The sequence below is a fragment of the Hippopotamus amphibius genome, chromosome 1 (assembly GCF_030028045.1).
Source record: "Hippopotamus amphibius kiboko isolate mHipAmp2 chromosome 1, mHipAmp2.hap2, whole genome shotgun sequence".
Classification (NCBI taxonomy): Eukaryota; Metazoa; Chordata; class Mammalia; order Artiodactyla; family Hippopotamidae; genus Hippopotamus; species Hippopotamus amphibius.
The window spans coordinates 221,052,039-221,073,589 of record NC_080186.1 but is presented as its reverse complement, the minus strand read 5'-3'; the positions used below and the strand labels follow the sequence as shown (position 1 = coordinate 221,073,589).

General features: G+C 41.2%; 1 protein-coding gene across 4 annotated transcripts in view; it reads left to right on the top strand.

Annotated features, from left to right (window-relative positions):
• MARVELD2 (MARVEL domain containing 2) overlaps positions 1–5,324 on the top strand; it is a 36,116-nt gene extending 30,792 nt beyond the window's left edge. For all 4 annotated transcript variants that reach the window (XM_057741755.1, XM_057741773.1, XM_057741746.1 and 1 more), the window contains 3 exons: positions 1,020–1,191; positions 4,281–4,331; positions 4,928–5,324. In XM_057741755.1, coding sequence (XP_057597738.1) covers positions 1,020–1,191; positions 4,281–4,331; positions 4,928–5,050 — 346 coding nt within the window. In that variant the 3' untranslated portion in view covers positions 5,051–5,324. The remainder of the gene's footprint in view (positions 1–1,019; positions 1,192–4,280; positions 4,332–4,927) is intronic.
• The last annotated feature ends 16,227 nt before the right edge of the window (positions 5,325–21,551 follow it).

Sequence of the window (21,551 nt, the reverse complement as noted above, 5' to 3'; positions counted from 1 at the left end):
CTCTAGTTGCTGCGAGCGGGAGCTACTCTTCATTGTGGTGCGTGGGGTCCTTATTGTGGTGGCTTCTCTTGTTGTGGAGCACAGGCTCTAGGCACTTGGGCTTCAATAGTTGCGGCACATGGGCTCAGTAGTTGTGGCTCACGGGCTCTAGAGCACAGGCTCAATAGTTGTGGCACACGGGCTTAGTTGCTCCGCGGCATGTGGGATCTTCCTGAGGCAGGGCTCGAACCCATGTCCCTTGCATTGGCAGGCGGATTCTTAACCACTGCACCACCTAGGAAGTCCCAAGGGTAGAGTTTCTATTTGCCACAGCCTTCAGGGTCTCCTGAAAGTAGGCCCTGCTGACCAAAACCAAACATTCTAGGGGCTGACTTCCCAGTGCTGGGGAGCCCAATGTCGGGCTCAGACACCTCACTCCTTGAGGACACCCTCTGCAGTTGTAATTATCCTCCCATATGTGGGTCACCCACCCAAGGGTAGGGGTCTTAACTGTACCATGTCTCTGCCCTCCTGCCCATCTTGCTGTGGTTCCTTCTTTTTTTTTTTTTTTTAAATTTTACTTTTTGGCTGCTTTGGGTCTTTGTTGCTGCACGCAGGCCTTCTCTAGTTGCAGCAAGTGGGGGCTATTCTTTGTTGTGGTGCACACACTCTTCATTATGGTAAGTGGGCTTCTCATTACAGCTGCTTCTCTTGTTGCGGGGCATGGGCTCTAGGTGCGCAGGCTTCAGTAGTTGTGGCGCATGGGCTTAGTTGCTCCGAGGCGTGTGGATTCTTCCCGGACCAGGGATCGAACCTATGTCCCCAGCATTGGCAGGTGGATTCTTAACCACTGTGCCACCAGGGACGTCCTCCTTCTGTATATCTTTAGTTGTAGAAGATATCTTCTGCTAGTCTTCCAGTCTTTCTCATCGCTGTAAATAGTTGTAACTTTGGTGTGTCTGTGGGAAGAGGTGAGTTGAGGGTTTTCCTGCTCTGCCATCTTGACCACACCTCAACTGTGGTTTATTTTTTTACCTTAGGAAATATCCTGTGATTCAGGCGGATGATGAACGAGAACGCTATAAAGCTGTGTTCCAGGACCAGTTTTCTGAGTACAAAGAGCTCTCCTCAGAAGTTCACGCTGTCTTGAAGAAGTTTGATGAGCTGGATGCAGTGCTGAGCAGATTGCCTCGTCGTTCAGAAAACCAGCAGGTGAGCGCCTGCAGCGGCTGGGGAGGAGTTCTGATAGAGGAAGGCTGAACTCTGACCTTGTTTGAAGTGTAGAGAAGGCATAACCATTGACATCTGCTGTCTAGGAAACTTACTTGAGCTCTTCAGGGTGACAGTTCAAAATATATAATTTAATGTCTTTTGCCTTCAATTATTAAACAGTATTTTATTTTCTTACTTACGTAAAATATAAATTTGCCTAAGACACATACGGAGTCAGTCAGGGTCCCAAAGGAGGACACACTCAAACTAAGATAATTTGAGGAAGGTTTGTTCACAACTGGTGGACAGGGTGTAGGGGAGCTGCTAGTGGCCGTGCATTCCCCAGGGTAAGTCACAGCCAAGCAGTTAGCACTCCAGGCCCGGAGAGCACAGTGGGTAGGGATGGAGAGTGGATCTGACGCTGCACACGTGAGCCACAGGGCACACGCTTCAGACCAATGACCGGGTTTATGGCCGAGAGGAAAACCACGGTGGAGACGGCAGTCGTAGGGCACTTAAGTGTTTTCTCTAATGTTCTGTCTTTTTTTCTTCGTATTTTAGTATCTGGGAAATCAGAATGCCCTCATAACCAATGGCATTTTTTACCTGACATACATTTTTTCATTGGGAAATAATTCATAGACCATAAAATTCACTGCTCTTAAGTGTACAATTCAGTGGGTTTTGGTATTTTCACACAGTTGTGTAACCATTACCACTGTAATGCCAGAACATTTTCATCACCCCCCAAAAATAACCCACACCCGTTAGCAATTTTTCCCCATCGCCCCTCTCTCCAGCCACTGACAGCTGCTAATGTACTTTCTGTCTGTTTGGGTAAATGCAGCGATGTAATATGTGGCCTCATGCCTAGCTTCTTTCACTTAGCATCATGTTTTCAAGGTTCATCTATGTGTCAAGAATCAATACTTCACACAACAGTGTAAAGCAATTATACTCCAATAAAGAGCTGGGAAAAAAAATCAATACTTCATTATCTTTCTGGTGACATAATAGCATTCCATTGTATGAATATACCATTTTCTTTATCCATTTATCAGATGATGGACAGTAGGTTGTTACCACTTTTTGGCTGTTATAAATAATGCCACTATGAACATTTGTGCGTAATATCCTATTCTTTTTAAAGAGAATGTATTAACTTAATCTACTGTTTGTGTAATTGAAATTTTAAAAACTCATACAGCATTTTTTAATAAATGTCAAATGTATGTGTATATAAAATATATATATATTGTTTTGACCAGACTTTTACGTGTACATTTAAATGAGTTATAGTTACCAGCTCTCTAAGCCAAACGTGTAGCGTAGTGCCATTTTCCCAATCTTGGAGGGACGGAAAAGTGTTAGCTAAGAGATACTAGTACCAGGAAGCGGGAGAAATCCAGCACATACTGCAGGTTCAGGATTAGTTAGTACCATTTGGAGAACAGGCAAGGCCCGCAGGTCCAAGAAGAGTGACCAGGTTTAGAAGCCCTCAAAGCAGTGCAGGAAGGAAGGAGCAGGCACCAAGCATCTGGGTCAGCACAGGTTGGGAAGAGCAAGCTGGTTGACAGACATGATGCTGAGAAGCCAGACCGTGACATGTAGCCTTTGAGCCGGGGCCAGAGGTCTCGGGTTTGGAGGCTTTGTATGAGTGGGCAAGGACTCAGGCATGTGGGTCTGTGGCTGGGGGTGGGAGGGTCCCTGTTACAGTAGGCGCTGAGAGACTGAGTCCTCCCACGATACTCCCACACTCTCGACAATCGTCATTTCCTCTGGTTTTCAGCATGGCTTGGCAAGAAGGTAGCCAAATGACAGGGCCACAGTTAGTCTCGGTGTCTCCTCCAGGCCTTCTCGAAAGTGGGCATTATCAGTTGTATCACAGAAGTGAGCTTCTCCTCAGCCACAGGCTGAGCTTTGCCGGGGGTAGGAGTCTGCCAGCGCATCGCCAGGGAGGTGTTTCTGAGCCCAGTGGGTCCGCGGGAGGCACAGGTTCTCACACAGACCTGCTTGTGCATCTGCGAAAAATTAAACCATCACTTGATTTTTCTAAGCCCATAAAACAGGAGTTTTGCTCAAAATAATCTCTCTGGTCCTCACCCTCCTAATTCAGTCTCTCTGACCGACTTTAGAATAGATTTACAGCTCTCGTCTCTGCCTGCGTCTCCAGCACAGCACCCGTGGCCCCCGGGCAGCTGGTTCAGTCCTAGTCCAGGACCTGTTAATGTAGATGACAGCTGAATTACCAAGTTCATCTCACTGATGGCAGGCAGTCAAAACACAAACCATACTCCTGATCTTGAAGAGTTAAAATATATTGGGGAAAAGGTGTGGGTTTGTGATGGAAAATGTTCTCAAGGGAAGCTTTTAGAACTGTAAATTATTACATTTTATTTTTTACTTATTAGATTTACAGTGCTTGGCAGTCTCCAAAGTATAGATTTACCTGGATAAATGAAGGCATTGCTCTCGTAACCTATTTCCTTTGGATAGACTGTTCAACCCTTTAACAAATTTCATATTTATTATGAAACTTAGAATAAAGTTGGAAGGAACCTTATATTAGCTATTTTCAAAAGTTCAATAGTCTCAACCTCTTGATCCCAATACTTAATAACTTGGCAAGGAACATGCCAAAGGGGATGAAAATGCTACCTAATTATAGCTAATGTGGCTATTATGTGCCAAGCACTTTAGAAGGATCATTTCAAGTAAGTGAAGCTTCTTAAAACGCTATGAGGTAGCTGTGGTTATTATTTCCATTTTACTGATCAGGAAACCAAGTCTTAGGGTAAAGAGCTTGCCCGGGTCACACTGCTGGCATGCAGTGGCGCTGGGACTTGGTCCAGGTTTCACACAAGCAAGGGCCTTGCACTGCTGTTCACCCCTGCATCCTAGGGCCTGGCAAAGAGTAAGCCCTCAAATATTTATCCAGTGAATTGAATTTGTGTGTAAATATTTTCATTGTAGTCTTAGGTAAAAATTGTTTTGTGTTCTTATGCCCAGTGTACTCTTGAGACATTCTTGAGACATGATTTGTGTAACTGCAAGTATTTTCATTCACATATACAATATATTATTTTTAGGAACATGAGAGAATTGCAAGAATCCATGAAGAGTTTAAGAAAAAAAAGAATGTGAGTAAATCCATTTTCTTCTTCAAAGTATATTCTTTCCAGGTACGGTGGTGACAACTGTTAGACTTTAGATTCTTGTAGCTAAAGTAGTTCTTTTTTTGTATTTCTTAAGATGCTACTTGTTAGGGACCCTGGGTGGCTGCTGGGTGCCTTTTCTTGTCTCTGTCCTGAATACGTTTTGCTGTGTCCTGATTTAGGAACCCCAGAAAATGAGCACTTCACCCACATTACATTCACAATAGCTTCTTTTACAGGTTTCTAACTCCATCCTTACCTTAATTGCACAAATCAGTAGAGCCTGGAGAGAGCTTTTATTAATCCATTATTTACTTCTTGATGTATTTTAATACTCAAGTTGAGGGTGCCTCAGCTCTCTACTTCTGACGCGATTTCACTGTGTACCAAAAGCTGTTCTAAAAAATAAAATCCACTGGAAAAAATGTAGAAAGCTTACCTGTTATTCTTGTTAGGCAGATTTTGAAATCTGCTGCAGAAAAATCTGCTATAAAAGGTCACTTTCTGGGTGATAATATGTGTTTCTGTGTTTTTCACTGAGGAAGCCAGAGGCTGAGATAACAGCTATGTTTCTTTTCCAGGATCCTACGTTTCTAGAAAAAAAAGAACGCTGTGATTATCTAAAGAATAAACTTTCTCATATAAAGCAAAGGATTCAAGAATATGATAAAGTAATGAACTGGGATGTACAGGGTTATTCTTAAAATTTATTTGAAACCACTTTTTTATGTCAAGCGTCATATTTATTTACTGTTTTTTTATGCTGGTCTCTGTGACAGAGAAGCAAATGCCTCCTGAATCAGCTTCTAGTTGCTTTAACTGGTATGTCAAGTTAAAACAGTAGGTGATTGCATTTCAGACATTTCAAAACAAATTCAAATTTAGTAAGGTCCTTTACTAAGAGTGGAAGAAACTCTGGATTCGTCTGTGTACAATTTATATTTATCTTGTTAAAATTGATTTAGGGATTGTGTCCTTGTGGTGTGATGACCAAGTGGAGTATCAGTTCTGGTGCTGCTTTTTCTTTTTTAACTTAGCCCGGTTCCTGAGATTTTTTAGAACAAATTTCTCTTCCTAGCTAAAGATGTCATTTCTGCCCTTGAAAGGGGTTTGAGTCCGAGATCAACGTTTTCAAGCCTTATGATCTTGGGCAAGTTGTTTAATCTGCCTGTGCCTATTTCCTCATCTGTAAAATGGGGCTAATCATAGCGCCTATGTCCTAGGGTTGTTATGAGGATTAAATGAGTTAATATTTGAAAAGCACTTAGAGCCTGGCACATTGTAAGCACTGCATTAGTGTTTGTGAACTATATAGACGTGTTAGTGGAATGAATAAACTACCTGGAATGAGTCTCAGAGAGAGGACCTTAATGAGCAAGTGCAGCCAGCTAACCCAAGGCCGTGGCCTCATGACTTTCTCTTTTTGTGCTGTAAATAACTCTTACACACATCGCCTTAAGCAGGTGCTTCCCTGTGGCCCTGTGCCCACTGGGGTCTAGCACGGCCGTCTTTAATCAGCATCACTGTGCACGCAACTCCTCGTCCCCACAGCCCAGCCATTCCTGTAAACCTCGAATAGGAGGATTGTGTGAATATTGTTGCTGTTTCTGTCCTGTTTAGATGTCCATCCTGAGGCCCCATGATGTTCCATCTGCCTAGACACTCCCTTTGATTTATCGGAATGCCTCATCGTCCCAAGAATTATCTTGGCTTTGAGGCTTTATTCATGAGAAATATTCTATTTTTATTACTGCGAACGAGAGACTGTCTTAAAAATGTTTTTTAAAAAATCATTGTTATTCAGCAGCATCTCTCTGGTAATCATTTCCCAGGTGTAGAAATACAGTTTCTGCTTCGTATAGCTGCCATTCAAGCAATTAATACTTGAGGAATTTTCTAAGTAATGAAACCAAAGAAAAGCATGCAGAAAAGTAAAGGCTTACAAAGTATGGGTTACTGAGTAAACTTCCTAGTGCTTCTTTGTCAATGAAATCTTACTTAGTGTATGTTGTTACTATTTTCAATCCGTGGTTCTCAGACGGTGCTTAGGGCACTAAGAGTCTTAAGAGGTGATACCGAGGGAAGTGTGAGGCCCCCTCTAGCCCCACCCCCAACCTAGAACAGCTTCACTTTGTGTTTTACATATTGAGGCCCCACGTCAACATTTCACTTAAGAGGAGCGCCTGTGCTTGAAAAAAGAAAAGATGAAATAATACCATTTTGATAAACTGTAAAGAGTTCGATTAATATTGAAATGAAGTGTTAAGGAACTTTAACTTTGTGAAACTTTATTTTACTACCGTTGTAAATGTTAATCTTTGGAGACCAATGTTGTAATGCTGATTTTCACAGTTTTCATGTGACTACCTGGGTATATTAAAATTTCAGTTACCTGTTGTTTTGTGTGTGTCCTTTATTGTTTACTGTCCTAGCATTCCTGAGATGACTGGGCATGTTCTTGAAAATATTTTCCATTATTAGAAAATAAACTGGAAGGTCATTGAAAACTTGTAGGTCATGATGCTCAGGTGACTATTTCCTCCTCCCCCATTATTTGCAAGAATTCAAAGTCAAGGCCACTGTTGTTTTCCTCAGGCTGCCTGCCATAACCAAGTACCACAAGCTTGAGACAACAGAAACGTAGTGTCTCACAGCTGTGCAGTTTAAGTCTGAAATCAAGGTGTCAGCAGGGCCAAGCTCCCTTCAAGCCTGTAGGGGGATCCTTCCCAGCTTCTGGTGATTTGGGCTGGCAGTCTTGGACATTCCGTGGCTTGTATACTTATGGCCCCAATCTTCCGTCCTCACGTGGCCTTCTCCCTGTGCCCCTGTCTTCACACAGCCATGATCTTGTAAGGACACCAGTCATATTGGATCAGGGACCCACCCTCTCTAGTATGACCTCGTCTTAACTAATTATACCTGCAAAGACCCTATGTCCAAATAATGTCACATTCTGAGGTCCCAGAGGTTAGGACCTCAACCTGTCTTTTTGGAGGGGACACAGTTCAACCCATAACAGCCACCTTTGGCAAGTTGTGAGGTTCAGAAAAAGATAGTTCCCTGTACATTTTTTCTTTCACCTGACTTTTAACATGTTTTCTATTTTGAAACTTAATATGAGAACATATCAGTATATCTAAAACTTGGAAAGAGAAAGTATGTATCCTTCGCTTATTCATTTGACAGTTATGTGCCAAATGCTTTCATTGGCCAGATGTTCTAGCATTGAAGATACGGTAGTTAGTAAAACAGGTGGAGACCCTGAGGTTACTGTCTAACAGGAGATCCGAATGAGAAGACAAAGGGTTGGTGATGAAGTATGCATTTTTCTCAAGGTCATTTCTAGAAATGGTTTGTGTAGTGAGCCTGATACTGAAATGTACCAATGTTCAAAAGATAGACAATATAGGAAAAAGTATAATTTTTGACTCATGTTTTGTTTTTTTTTAAAAAAACTATTATAGAAAACTTTTTAAAAGAAAAAAAAAACTGGGACTTCCTTGATGGTAGGAGAGCAGCTCTCCTACGTTAGAGAAGCTGGGCTTAGGGGAAGGTGGACTTCGAGCTCACCACAACCGAGACTCCATTATTTCCTGTGTGATCTTGACAAATGACCCTAAGCATCAGCCTCCTTATCTATGACGTGGGGACAATATCACTACCTGATGAAACTTATCGAAAGGAAATAATGTTTGTAAAATACCAGGAAGATGCTTGCTCAGTTAGTGGGGGCCAGATATTCAAACTGTGCTTTTCGCTGCGTTAGATGATGAGTTGGTTGTTTTAAAGGTAGACTATCACAACGACTTTAATTATAATAATGATAAAGGGCTTTTTTCGAAAGTATAGGTAATGCATTTATTGTAGAAAATTTAGAAAATGAAACTAAGCTAATACTCTTCCTCCCAAGCTCACACAAATAAAATTGCCCACAAATCTGCCCCTTGGAGATAGTCACTGTTAACATTGGTATCATAACCTTCCATTCTCATCTTACACAGGTGTGTATTTATATAGGCATATTATATGAAGAGAGTTTTGGTATTTACAAAATAAGTGTATTACATAGTACGTTGTATTCTGTGTTTTAATTCATAAAACTAGACCATGTAATTTTTCTGAATTTAGATTTTTTATGTTTTCTATTTATTTCATTTTAATGCCATGCAGTTATCATTTTAGTTATTGATGTTCATATTGTATGGCAGAAAAAGCAAGGAATGGGAGTTAGGGCTAGATTCAAGCTGTGTGGCCTCAGGTAAGTCATTTAACTCCTCTGAGCAATGGGATTAGATGAGATAAAAGTGCCTGAAATAATTTTGTAAATGATAAATCTCTATGAAAATCCTTACATTTATTTTTATTTTTTTGTTCTGACAGTGTTATCAGTAAGAACTCTGCATAAGTGGTTTAGTTCATTATTAGTCACTTGAGCTATTGGTGAGCATATTTATTATATAATCAGGGCTTCTTTGGAGGTCTGTATATTCTCATACAGCTAGAATGGCTTTGATGCATACAAAGAAAATTTCCATTACAACTGATTGACTTGGAAGCCACAGCATGTGCCAAAGTGGAAGGAGGAAATAGCAGGCAGCTGGGGAACAGGGCATTTTCCAATTAATAAGGTGCAGATTCAGCACCTTCCTCTCTTCTTTATAAAGAGGGAATAAAGGCCCGCAGATATAAGGAGCTTATCACACACCCCACCTCCAGGTATGTATGTGTGTATGTATTTATTTATTAAATTTATTTATTTTATTGGCTGTGTTGGGTCTTTTTTGCTGTGCGCGGGCTTTCTTTTTAGTTGTGAGCGGGGGCTGCTCTTCGTTGTGGTGCGCGGGCTCCTCATTGCCGTGGCTTCTCTTGTTGCGGAGCATGGGCTCTAGGCGCGTGGGCTTCAGTAGCTGCAGTACATGGGCTCAGTAGTTGTGACTCATGGGCTCTAAAGCGCAGGCTCAGTAGTTGTGGCACACGGGCTTTGTTGCTCCGCGGCATGTGGGATCTTCCTGGAGCAGGGATCGAACCCGTGTCCCCTGCATTGGCAGGCGGATTCTCAACCACTGCGCCACCTAGGAAGGCCTGTATGTATTTATTTTTAATTTTTTTATTTTTTGGTTGTGTTGGGTCTTCATTGCTCCTTGTGGGCTTTCTCTAGTATGGCGAGTGGAAGCTACTCCTCATTGTGGTGCGCTGGCTTCTTATTGCGGTGGCTTCTCTTGTTGTGGAGCACGGGCTCTAGGTGTGCAGGCTTCAGTAGTTGTAGCATACAGACTCATTAGTTGTGGCTCATGGGCTCTAGAGCGCAGGCTCAGTAGTTGCGGTGCACAGGCTTAGTTGCTCTGAGGCATGTGGGATCTTCCCGGACCAGGGATCAAACCCATGTCCCCTGCATTGGCAGGCGGATTCTTAACCACTGCACCACCAGGGAAGTCCCTAGGTATGTATTTAAAGACTTAATTCTGTTTGCCTTGTAATTTGTTTCATGGATAACCCTATCATTTAATTGCTCTGAAGAAACTAAAGTTATTGCAAGATGTTAGACCCATAACAGGCATTTATTAAGACAGTTGGAATGGTAAGTAGTATACAAGGATGCTCTTTTTTACACAAAACACCATTTTGTGCTACCAGTTAAAACAATAAATATTTGTAATCATTATTTATGGGGCAATTTTGGTAGGAGGATGTAGCAGTGTTCTTAGTTATAAGCCACAGAAAACAAAGCTGGTTGATTTAGGAGATGAGGGATTTATTAGCATCTACTGTCTAGCTTACAGAATTGCTGGGAGGCCTGGAGAACTGAGTTGGAGGCTATACAGCAGGAAAACTGCCCAAAATCACACCTAATATTTGATCTGGTGAAAACAGTTCTCCTGCTCCTGCTGCCCTCTGTGTGCCAAATATGCCACCAACCCTGCCATCCTTGAAAGTGTGACTCAGATTCAGATCATTCAGAGCGAGAGATGACTTGGCGGAAGCTAGGTCCCTTGCCATGCTCTATTTGCAAAGGAGACTGGGATGGGAAGGGCCTTTTGAACTTCAGCAGGCAGACCGGCCTCCTACTGAGATTCATCACTTGGAGAATTCCCCAAAGTATGAAGGGATTTGGATGCTGACAGCCAAAGAGAAAACAATTATCACCTACAGATTAGTAGTTGTCTTCCCTGCGAGTGTAGTCAGGGATTTATCTTATTCATTTATGAACAGGCCAGATATACACATGACAGCTAGTGCCAGAACACCCTTAACCTTAACGCTTCCAGAGCAGAGAGAAAAGAAAGGAAGGGTCCCCACTAAGGTCCTGGATATAAATGATGTGTCCCTGGCCTCCAGGTTTGAGATTCAGAAAAACATTATCACCCAGAAAGCACTGCAGTGCAGTAATTTCCTGGCCTTTCAAGATTAGATCAAATCCTCCTACTAAATGCTCTTCTACAACTGTACCTCTTATTGAAATGAGTACAAGTGGGTTTTTTTGTTTGTTTGTTTTTTAAGAACTTTTATTGAGATACAATTAACATACAATAAACCACATATATTTAGAATGTACAATTTGGTATTTTTTTTCTTATTGGTAATGTATATATGGCAATCCCAATCTCCCAATTCATTCCCCCCCAACCCTCCCCGCTTTCCCTACTTGGTGTCCATATGTTTGTTCTCTACATCTCTGTCTCTATTTCTGCCTTGCAAACTGGTTGATTTGTGCCATTTTTCTGTATTCCACATGTATGTGTTAATATACGATATTTGTTTTTCTCTTTCTGATTCACTTCACTCTGTATGACAGTCTCTAGGTCCATCTGTGTCTGAAATGAGTACAAGTGTTTACCAAAAGGCGTGTACAAGACTGTTCATAGCAGCTTTACTCATCATAGCCTTAAGCTGGCAATAGCTCAGACGTCCATCAACAGTAGAGTAGTAGAAATGAGAAATTGTGGTATAGTCATAGAATACTACAGAACAATTTTAAAAAAGCATGAACTGCTGTTACATCAAAACACAGCACAATGTTGAACAAAAGCCAGGCCAGAGCGCATACTGCACAGCTCGGTTTATACAAAGTCCCAGATTGGGCAAGAGAATAGGGGTTAACTTCAGAGAGCCAGTTATTAACTGGGACGAGGTATAAGGGAGTCTTCTGGGGTATGAAAATGTTCCATACATTGCTCTGGATGGTAGTTACATGGTTATGTACATATTTAAATGTTTATTTCGGTCTGCCCTTGAGTTCATTTTATACACTTAACATATGTCTGTTCTATATCAATAAAAAAGCTACTGTATTATAAAAATCTAATCTCTGGTGGTAGAATTCAAAATAGAGATTACCTCTGAGAACTGGTTATTGGCTGGGATGAGGCATGTGGGAGCCTTCAGGGTGCTATACATTGATCTGGTTGGTTACCTGGGTATATAAATATGTAAAAGTTCGTGAAGAATTAAAATTAGTGCCTTTTACTGCATATATGCAATACCTCAATTTTTTAACAATATATGTATGTTTGAAGAAAAAGTATATTCCCAGTTTAAACCAATCAATGTAAATTTGGGAACACAGTCCTTTCATAAATTGAGAACTGCCTAGTGTTCTAGTGGTCTCTGGAGAACATCTACAAAGCTATAGCTGGGGCAACACAGCAGTCTTACAACTGTTGATATAATGAGTTATATTTGAAACCCAAGGTTGTATGTGTTTGTGACTTTGAACCAACCCCCGCATCAGAGATGGCAGATTATAACCATTTTCTTCCTCTTTTCCTCTACTAGCTGTCCAAAAACAGATGGTCTACACATGAAGGAAGCTGAAGATTATTTATACCTGTTTCAACACTTTTGTTCTAACACTGTTGAATTCGTGGCTATTAATTCTCTGTGCATAGAGCAGGAGGCTGACAGATATATGACAGGTGAGGAAAATACTGTTTGGTAGTAACGTGTGAAAAACAGCAGCCCTTCCCTATTTAAATCTTGTTTGCAATCAGGAAGGCTGCCAATGTTGTTAATATTCAAGGGATTGTTTTTGCCGAAGGGCAAACTCAAGTTAAACCGTGGGACAAAGTTATGCCCAACTACTGTCCAAGTATTTGGAGGTGCCTGCCATGTGATTCCGCTGCCCAGATGCAACAGGGTGGTGGAAACAGTCTGTTGCTCTCCATATAATTAGCGGTGATATCCAGGATTTTCTTAGAAACCCTTGGGATTAAGTGTTTCAAATCATACTATAGAGAGTTTACGTATTGCAGGCATGTTATTGTAGGTGTCTGATGTCAGCATGCCATGGGTCAGTGAGTCATTCTTCATGAGTCACTTTCATAGTTTCACTATTTCCCTACAGGCTGCTCCTTGATTTTCCCCTATTCTCATGATGAGAAACTGGCACCGAACAACAGGACTATAGAAATTCTTCTTTATCTTTGTGACATTCAGATCTTCAGCAGCTCACACCTAGGCTGGCACCTGGTCCTCCCACCTCCGTTTCGTGATGTTAATTAAATAGGAATTGAGCTGCTTCTATGTACAAAGTAGATGCTTTGCTCATAGGGCTGCACGTGAGACAACCGTGGTTTTTCCTTTCGTAGGAGTCATTGGTGCACATGTGCCCACAAGCTATGTTAGAAGCTGTAGAGTAGAGTGGTTAAGAGCGCTGGCTCTGGGACCAGACTGCCTGGGTCCAAATCCTGGCAATGCTACTTTCTAGCTGTCTAAACTCGGGCAGGTTACTTCAGCTCTCAGAGTAGGGACCATGACTCCATCATTTTTGTGCTTCTGCTTGGGCCCTTGAAGTGGTTGGTCTGATTATCAGAATTACCTGGGATGCTGTTATTAGTTTAGGTTCCTAGTTCCCTCCCTGGGATTTTCTGACCAGTCTAGAGTGGGGCCCAGTGTTTGTATTTGTTACATATTTGTGTTTATTATGTATTATGAGAGATACTCAGGGAAGAGACTCAGGGAACAAAAACTCCAGTCTTATCCTCTTCCTCTTCCCGTGTCCTGCTTGTACCTCCCATTACCCAACCAGAAGGCAGAGACAAAGAGCCTGATGATGTGGTCTACCCAGGTCAGTCCCTGGCACCCGGGTGGAGAAGGGTGGAAAGTGGGTCTGGAGGAAGACATCCAGCATCCGTGTTACCTCACCAAATTCCAACCAACATCAACTCCGTGATATGAGTGCGATTATTATACTGTTTTACAGTTGAGGTCACTGGGGCCCAGAGGCAGACACTCAAGTTTCCTGCACAAGCAATGCTTAATTCTACCTACAAGGCATTAATCCTAACAGGATTGGCATTGAAGCTCATAGGGCCTAGGTACCTCTCATTGAATACCCCGCTTATTTAACGCCTCGTCCTTCTCATCTTCCTTTTTTCTACTGCGCCGCTTGTGGTCAGAGCTGCAGAGGCCACAATTCATTATTGTCCTGGTTCCGTTAACATATAGACTGTTGGAGTTAGAGAGTTCAAGGAGGTGTCATCCAACCGACTCTTATTTTGCACAGTTATTGGCAGCCCAAGATCCAGTTCACGTATTCATTTTCCACTTCCTGACTAGCCTGTAAGCTGCAGGAGGGCAGAAGTCAAGTCTTTCGCATCATCTCTATCTTCCACCCACTTATCAGAGTGGAATGTATTGCTGATACTCAACAAATTCATTTTGATTGGTTTGATTGGTTATTATTATTACTTGACTAACAGACAAGCTATTTTAGCATTGAAATCATCTGACCTGAAGGTGAGAGAGAAACAAAAACATCCTCATTCACGGCTGTTGAGAGTAGAAGTTGTTAAACCATCCAATGTCCATTGCCAAAGTATCAGATATAATGCAATCCTTTAAAAAAAGCTATACCTTCTGACTTGGCAATCTCACTTCTAGGGGTTCAGCCCAAAGATCAATCACAGATACATGTAGACTTATGGACACCTGTGTTCATCTCAGTGTTGTGTATAACTACACACATACAGATGCACCTAGATTGTAAGAGACTGATGTAGACAATGATCAAACCATATATAAAAAGAGAATTCTGGCCCACAGCCTGGTAGCAAGGAGTCCAGGAATATAAACCACAACCTCTGTATCAATCAGCCCCAAACAGCAAGGATGTGATCAATAATTGCCAGCTTCCCTAATTTTTGCCCCCCCCCCCCCATTCCAATTTAGGATCAACCAGAAAGAGCCAAGTATGCTCTCCTAACCAAGTACATGGTGCCTGTTTCTCATTAGCCCACCCCCAGTTTCCCTTGCCAGCAACCTCCAATCAGGGCCTGCCTGAAGCCTTTCTTTTCTTTCAACTTCTTTCAATAAAGCCTTTCAATTCCTCTGCCTGCCTGCCTTTGAGTCCCTGCCAAATGGGTGTGATGGTGCCTGACTTCCTGGCTATAGCCAGCTCTGAATAAATAGGCCGCTCCCTTTCATTTGGGTGGTCTTCCTTTATTTCCACAACTGGAAACAACCCAAAGGATCTGACAATAGAAAATGGTGTATCTACGAGGGTAAGTCAAAAATTATCTGCACTCTGGCTGTAGAATTTATTTTAATTAACTTTTAGAAAAGATAAATACATCATTTTTCAACATAATCTCCTTGCTTTTCTTTTTTTTCTTTTTGTTTTTTTTATTTTATTGGCTGTGTTGCGTCTTTTTTGCTGTGCGCAGGCTTTCTTTTCAGTTGCGGTGAGTGGGGGCTACTCCTTGTTGTGGTGGGCGGGCTACTTCTTGTTGTGGTGCGCAGGCTCCTCACTGCCGTGGTTTCTCTTGTTACAGAGCACGAGCTCTAGGCGCGTGAGCTTCAGTAGTTGCAGCACATGGGCTCAATAGTTGTGGCTCACGGGCTCTAAAGCGCAGGCTCAATAGTTGCAGTGCATGGGCTTAGTTGTTCTGCGCATGTAGGATCTTCCTGGAGCAGGGATCAAACCCGTGTCCCCTGCATTGGCAGGTGGATTCTTAACCATCGCGCCACCTAGGAAGCCCTCTCCTTGCTTTTCAATACACTTTGTCCATCGGTCAACAAACTTTTGTATTCCCTCATTAAAAAATGTTTTAGGCTGAGCTGCGAGCCATGAATGCACTGCTGTCTTCACTTCTTCATCAGAAGTGAATCTTCATCCTCGTAGGGCTGCTTTCAGGGGACCAAACAGGTAAAAGTCCGATGGAACAAGATCAGAACTATTTAACACCTCAAAATGAAGTTTTTGCAGAAATTTGCAGAAGTGCATTGTCATGCAAGATCACAACGCCCTTGGATGGCAGTCCTCTATGTTTAATCCCAAGTTTAGGCTTGAGCACAAACTTTTTGAAATTAAGTCTGTCGTGGATTATTTTATAGGCAGAGCAATGGCTGAATTGCAAATGATTTGCCACATAATCCCGTCACTCATCTATTCAACAGAATCATTTCACGTGTACGTTCAGTGTTGTCAACAGCCATGGACGTGGACAGGCATATGGCTTCTTCTTGATGGCTAACACTTGTGTGAACTTCCTTTAACTTCTCTATCCATTCATACACATTTCTTCGCGACAAAACACTTTCTCCATACTGCGCACAAAGCCTTCAATAAATAATGGCACCAGGTACACCCTCGGACCACAAAAAATGAATCACTGCATGCTGCTCTTCTTTCGTGTAGATCACAAGTGGGGCATCCATTTTTGCTCTCACCGCAGTTTCAAATGAACCGATGTAACACGTTCACACCTGCACAGCAGTGACTGGGGAGACAGTAGCCTTGAACGGAAAGCACTGAGACAGTGTGACCAACAGAAGTTTTAATACAACCAGAGTGCTGATAATTTTTGACTCACCCTTGTACAATGAGTAAAAATCAACTTTTTGCAGAAAAGTCGATGGTAAATGCTCCTGAAGTAATATTGGGTGTAAAAAGCATAGTTATAAATACAGTATGGTCTATATGCAGTTATACTTGCTTTTATATATATATATATATATACACGCATTTTATATACATTCACACATTTCTGTGTGCACACTACGGAAAAAAATAGTTTAAGGAAATCCACCAAAATGTTAACAGTTTCCTGTGAGTTGGTAACACTGTGTATTGTTTTCAATTTCTTTATGTTTTTCTATAATTTCCAATTTTTCTCCATTGACTACGCATTTATTTTGTAATAAGAAAAAAATTAACTTTAAAAAATTATCTTTAGTTTTAACAAGCTTTTGAAGAATTGGCCATTACAAACTAAATATCTGTCATCTTCCTGTCCCTTCCCTTGTCAGTTCCCCAATCATAGAAACTTTATGTCTCTTGGGAAAACCAGATGTCAAATTGGTTTTCTCCTACCGATCAAGTTGGTCAAGTAATTTCAGTCTCACTGAAGACTAAAAGACCTGATGTTGAGCTGACCACCTGTGGCTACGCCCTGGTGTGAAGAATCAATATGAGAATGGATCTATCACATTTGAAACATATTAAGGCATGTGAGAGACGATTAATAGGTCTTGTCTGGTTCTTTTTACATTGTGGTAAAATATACATTAAATTTACCATTTTCACCTTTTTTTTTTTTTTTTTAGGTAAGAAGTGGATTTATTTAGAGAGATACACATTCCATAGACAGAATGTGGTCTGTCCCAAAAGGCAAGAATGGCCTTGGGAGAAACACACTCCACTCCACAGAGTGTGAGCCATCCCAGAAGGTGAGAGGCCCCAAAATATGGGGTGGTTAGTTTTTATGAGCCAAGTCATTTCATAGGCTAATGATTGGGAGAATTATTCCAACTATTTTGGGGAAGGGGTGGAGGTTTCCAGGAATTGGGCCACCGTCCATTTTTAGTCCTTTTATAATTGTCCTTGGAACTGTCATGGTGCCTGTGGGTGTGTCATTTAGATGCTACTGTGTTACAATGAGCACATAATGAGGCTCAAGGTCACCCAGAAGTCGAATCTTCTACAATCATGGACCTAGTTGGTTCTAACCAGTTTTTGTCATGCCCTATGGGTATGTCATTCTTTTAAAGATTGTGCCCTGCCATCTTCCAACCTGTTTCATTCCCCCCTCAGAGATTTTACTCCCATATTCTTATCTTAAAGTATATAATTCTTAAGTGTACAATTCACTGGCATTAAGCACAGTCATAATGTTGTGCAACTGCCACAATTATTCATTTATGGAATTTGTTCATCACCCAAAACAGAAACTCTGTGCCCATTAAACTATAACTTCTCATTCCTGCCTCCCTGGTAGCCTCTATTCTACCTTCTGTGTCAAATATATGAATTTGCCTATTCTGGATACCTAATAGAAGTGGAGTCATGCAATATTTCTCCTCTTGTGTCTGGCTTATTTCACTTAACATAATGTTTCAAGATTCACCCACATTGTAACGAGTCAGAACTTTATTCTCTTTTTGTGGTTGAATAATCTTCTACTATGTGTATATATTACATTGTTCTTATCTATTCATCTGTAGATGGACATGGATTTTTTCCATCTTCTGGCTGTTGTGAATAATGCTGCTATGAATACTGATGTGTGTTTGACTCCTCACTTTCAGCTGTTTGGGAGATGTATCTAGGACTGAAATTGCTGGATCATGTGGTAATTCTATGTTTAACCTCTTGAGGAACCACTACACTAGTTTCAACAGCAACTGCACCATTTTACATCCCCACCAGCAATGCATGAGGGTTCCAATTTCTGCACTTTCTCACCAATTCTTGTTATTTTCTCTCTGTTTTTTTGGGTGTGAAGTGATATCTCATTATGGTTTTCATTTGTCTTCCTAATAATTAGTGATGTTGAACATCTTTTCATGTGCTTATTGGTCATGTGTATATCTTCCATAGAGACATATCTATTCAAGTCCTTTGACCATTTTTTAGTTGGGTGTTTTGTTGTTGTTGAGTTGTAAGAGTTCTTTATATACTCTGGATTTGATTTAGTTTTGAACTAGGCTAAAGCCATCTGTTCATCAGAAGACTTATAAACATAGACTCTGGAAAATATTCTCAACTAGATTATCTTTAGAAGCAAAAATATATAAAATAATATAATCTGATGGGAGCTTAATGGTGTTGGAGGGTACTTAACAACACATAAATTGATCAAACATTACTTCTGGACTGTTGGCTGGGCTGGCCAGATTACTTAAGGATAATAGGTCACCAAAAAGTGAATGTCAAGCAACAAAAGCCAAGACTCCTTTCATTCCTGTGTTTGCTGTGTCCCTTGATACCCAAGCCTGCTGTAGCCATTTACTGCAGCCTGTGTGTCCCTAGAGTGGTGGGAAATGGAGGGGACACATTTCTGAGGTGTTTGGGGCTTGTAGTGGGGGAAGGAGTGCTCCAGTGACTGATTTGGGATCTTCTGGGTCAAAAGATTCTGAAGAAAATGGTATATGTACCTGGTGAACATATTATGAGGCATAGGAGTGAAATGAGAAGAAGATTATGGAGGAAGAGTTTCAGAGACATTTAGATAGAAATATTGAATGAGAAGATGTCAAAGTAGGTATTCAGAAGTAAGTACTTGGGAACAAGATTTTAAAATTAAAACAAACCACTCAGTTATGCTTTTCACCCCCAGAAGTGATTTCAGAAACACTATTTTATGGGAATAAAGTTATTTTAAGAGGTAGCTGACAAGAGCTATTTTAAAAGGCAATCTAAATATTTACTTTCATGCTGTAACCTTTGCCTTGCTTGTAGTTTAGTTTAAGCCTTTAGACTGAAGACAAAAGAATAAAAGGATTTAAGTTTTGAGATAACTACATGAATATTAAAAATAATTGAAGCACCGTGCTAACAAAATTGACCTTTTCAAATTAGCAACACAAAATTGGTTATATCTAATTTATGGAAAACTATTTTTATCTAGTTATTTCATTGTAATTATTCAACATATATTGCAAACAAGAGGAGGGAAAACTATTTTAAACTTCTATCAAAACCAGTTAAAAAGCTCTTTAAATAATATGAATGAATAAATAACTTCTAAATTTCTAGATTTCATTAATCTATTAAAAAAGGTTTAAAGAAGGACCAAAATCATATTATATATTTAAAAATCATATATTTGTGTGTATGTATGTATAAAATATACATTTAATTTAAATATACAATTTAATTGAGAAAAAAGTGGTGTGGGGTTTTTTCTTGTTGAAAAATGGGAGAGGACAGAGGGTAAATATTTTCTTATTAAATCTTTGCCTGGAGGAAGCTAAATGGAAAAAGGGTGGTAAATGTTTAATTTTGTTTCCATTTAAAAGAAACCAAACTTTGTTATTTTGCCACCTTTGAAAATCTGCCTTTTCTTTTCTGAAGAGCTGGGGGGGTTGCAAATCAGAGGGGATGGCCCACCAGTTCAAAAGACCCGGAGGGGTGTTACTTCCTTTTCTTCACAAGTTTAAAAGACGTGGATGCCTAAGACAAGTCCCCAGGGGTGGAGAGAGGATGTGGTGTTGCTAGTCTTGGTAACTTTGGAGGCAGGACCACATCCACTGGAAGTCCTAGATTAAGTTTATTAATATTTTTAATCTGAGAGCAGGGAAGGCAAAGAATCTGTGGCTCTAATTTGTGACTCTCCATTTCTAAGGACATGAACTACCAACACAGTCACCATTCTCTATCTTCCCTCATGGAATCTTTGTTTTATTTTTGGGTGGCTTATAATAACTGACTTCACCTTCTCTCTTCCCTGCCTACTCTGAGATGTCCCTTACCAGGAAATGACTTGGTCTTAATTCCAAAGGAATACCGAAAGCACAGGGTGCAATGGTCTCAGAGACGCTAATTGCTCCCTTAAATTAAAGAACTGGGGACTTCCCTGGTGGTGCAGGGGTTAAGAATCCACTTGTCAATACAGGGGATACACATTCAATCCCTGGGCCAGGAAGATCCCACATGCCATGGAGCAACTAAGCCCGTGAGCCACAACTGCTGAAGCCTACCTGCCTAGAGCTCGTGCTCTGCAACAAGAGAAGCCATTGCAATGAGAAGGCGTCGCACCACAACGAAGAGTAGCCCCCACTCACTGCAACTAGAGAAAGTCTGGATGCACCAACAAAGACCCAACACAGCCAAAAATAAATGAATAAATAAATTAATAAAAAAAAAATAATAAAACTGGGCTGGGTCAGATCTATTGCTCTTCTTCTAAGAAACTTGCTTCTAGACTTCAGAATTGTCCTCCCAGGGAAAAGATTTTAAAGTATGAAGTCCAGGTCAAAGCAGCTCCACCCACATGTGTGACGTATTCATTTTCCTCTCAGAAACCTGTGCACATTCTTACTCTTCCCAATATCCAATTCGTTACCAGGTTTTACATGCGAAATATCTCTCAAAACCCTTGCCTTCCATTCATTTATTCAACAAATTTATTGACCATCTACTACATGTCAGGCTCTGCTAGCTCCTGAGGATACAAGAGTAGAACAATTCTAGTGGAGAACCCAGTAGAGCTCACAGTCTGGTTGATTCCTCCCCAGCTAAGCCAAGCCAAACCAGAAAACTAGGCCAGCTCCCCATAGCACTGGTCATTTCTCCCTCCTAACTCTTGGCACATGCACTTCTCCCCACTTTACAGGTGAAAACACTGAGGGCTGGGACAATGATGTAACATGCCCTAGGTCACAGTTGGTAATCAGCTGGAATTCTCTAAGAATCTTGTTTGTTCATCATCCAAAAAGAATTGATCATTCACCATCAGGCGTGTCCTCAGGATATAGTGGTGAACAGAAAAGAATAGGTCCCTGCTGTCATGCACTTTATATTCTAGTGAAGGAGATAAAGAGTAAATAAGAAAACAGGAATTAGAATAGCTGGATGGCTACTTAACTCTGGGTGGTCAGGGACGGCAACTCTTTAAATCTCTGTAACTTCTGCAGATTTACGTTATTTTTTTAAATTAATTAATCTATTTATTTATTGGGTGCATTGGGTCTTCGTTGCTGTGTGCTGGCTTTCTCTAGTTGCAGCAAGCGGGGGCTACTCTTCGTTGTGGTGTGCGGGCTTGTCATAGCAGTGGCTCCTCTTCTTGCAGAGCACAGGCTTTAGGCATGCGGGCTTCAGTAGTTGTGGCACACAGGCTCAGTAGTTGTGGCTCATGGGCTTAGTTGCTCCACAGCATGTGGGATCTTCCTGGACCAGGGCTTGCAACTGTGTCCCCTGCACTGACAGGCGGGTTCTTAACCACTGTGCCACCAGGGAAGTCCCGATTTATGTTCTGTTTTATAACT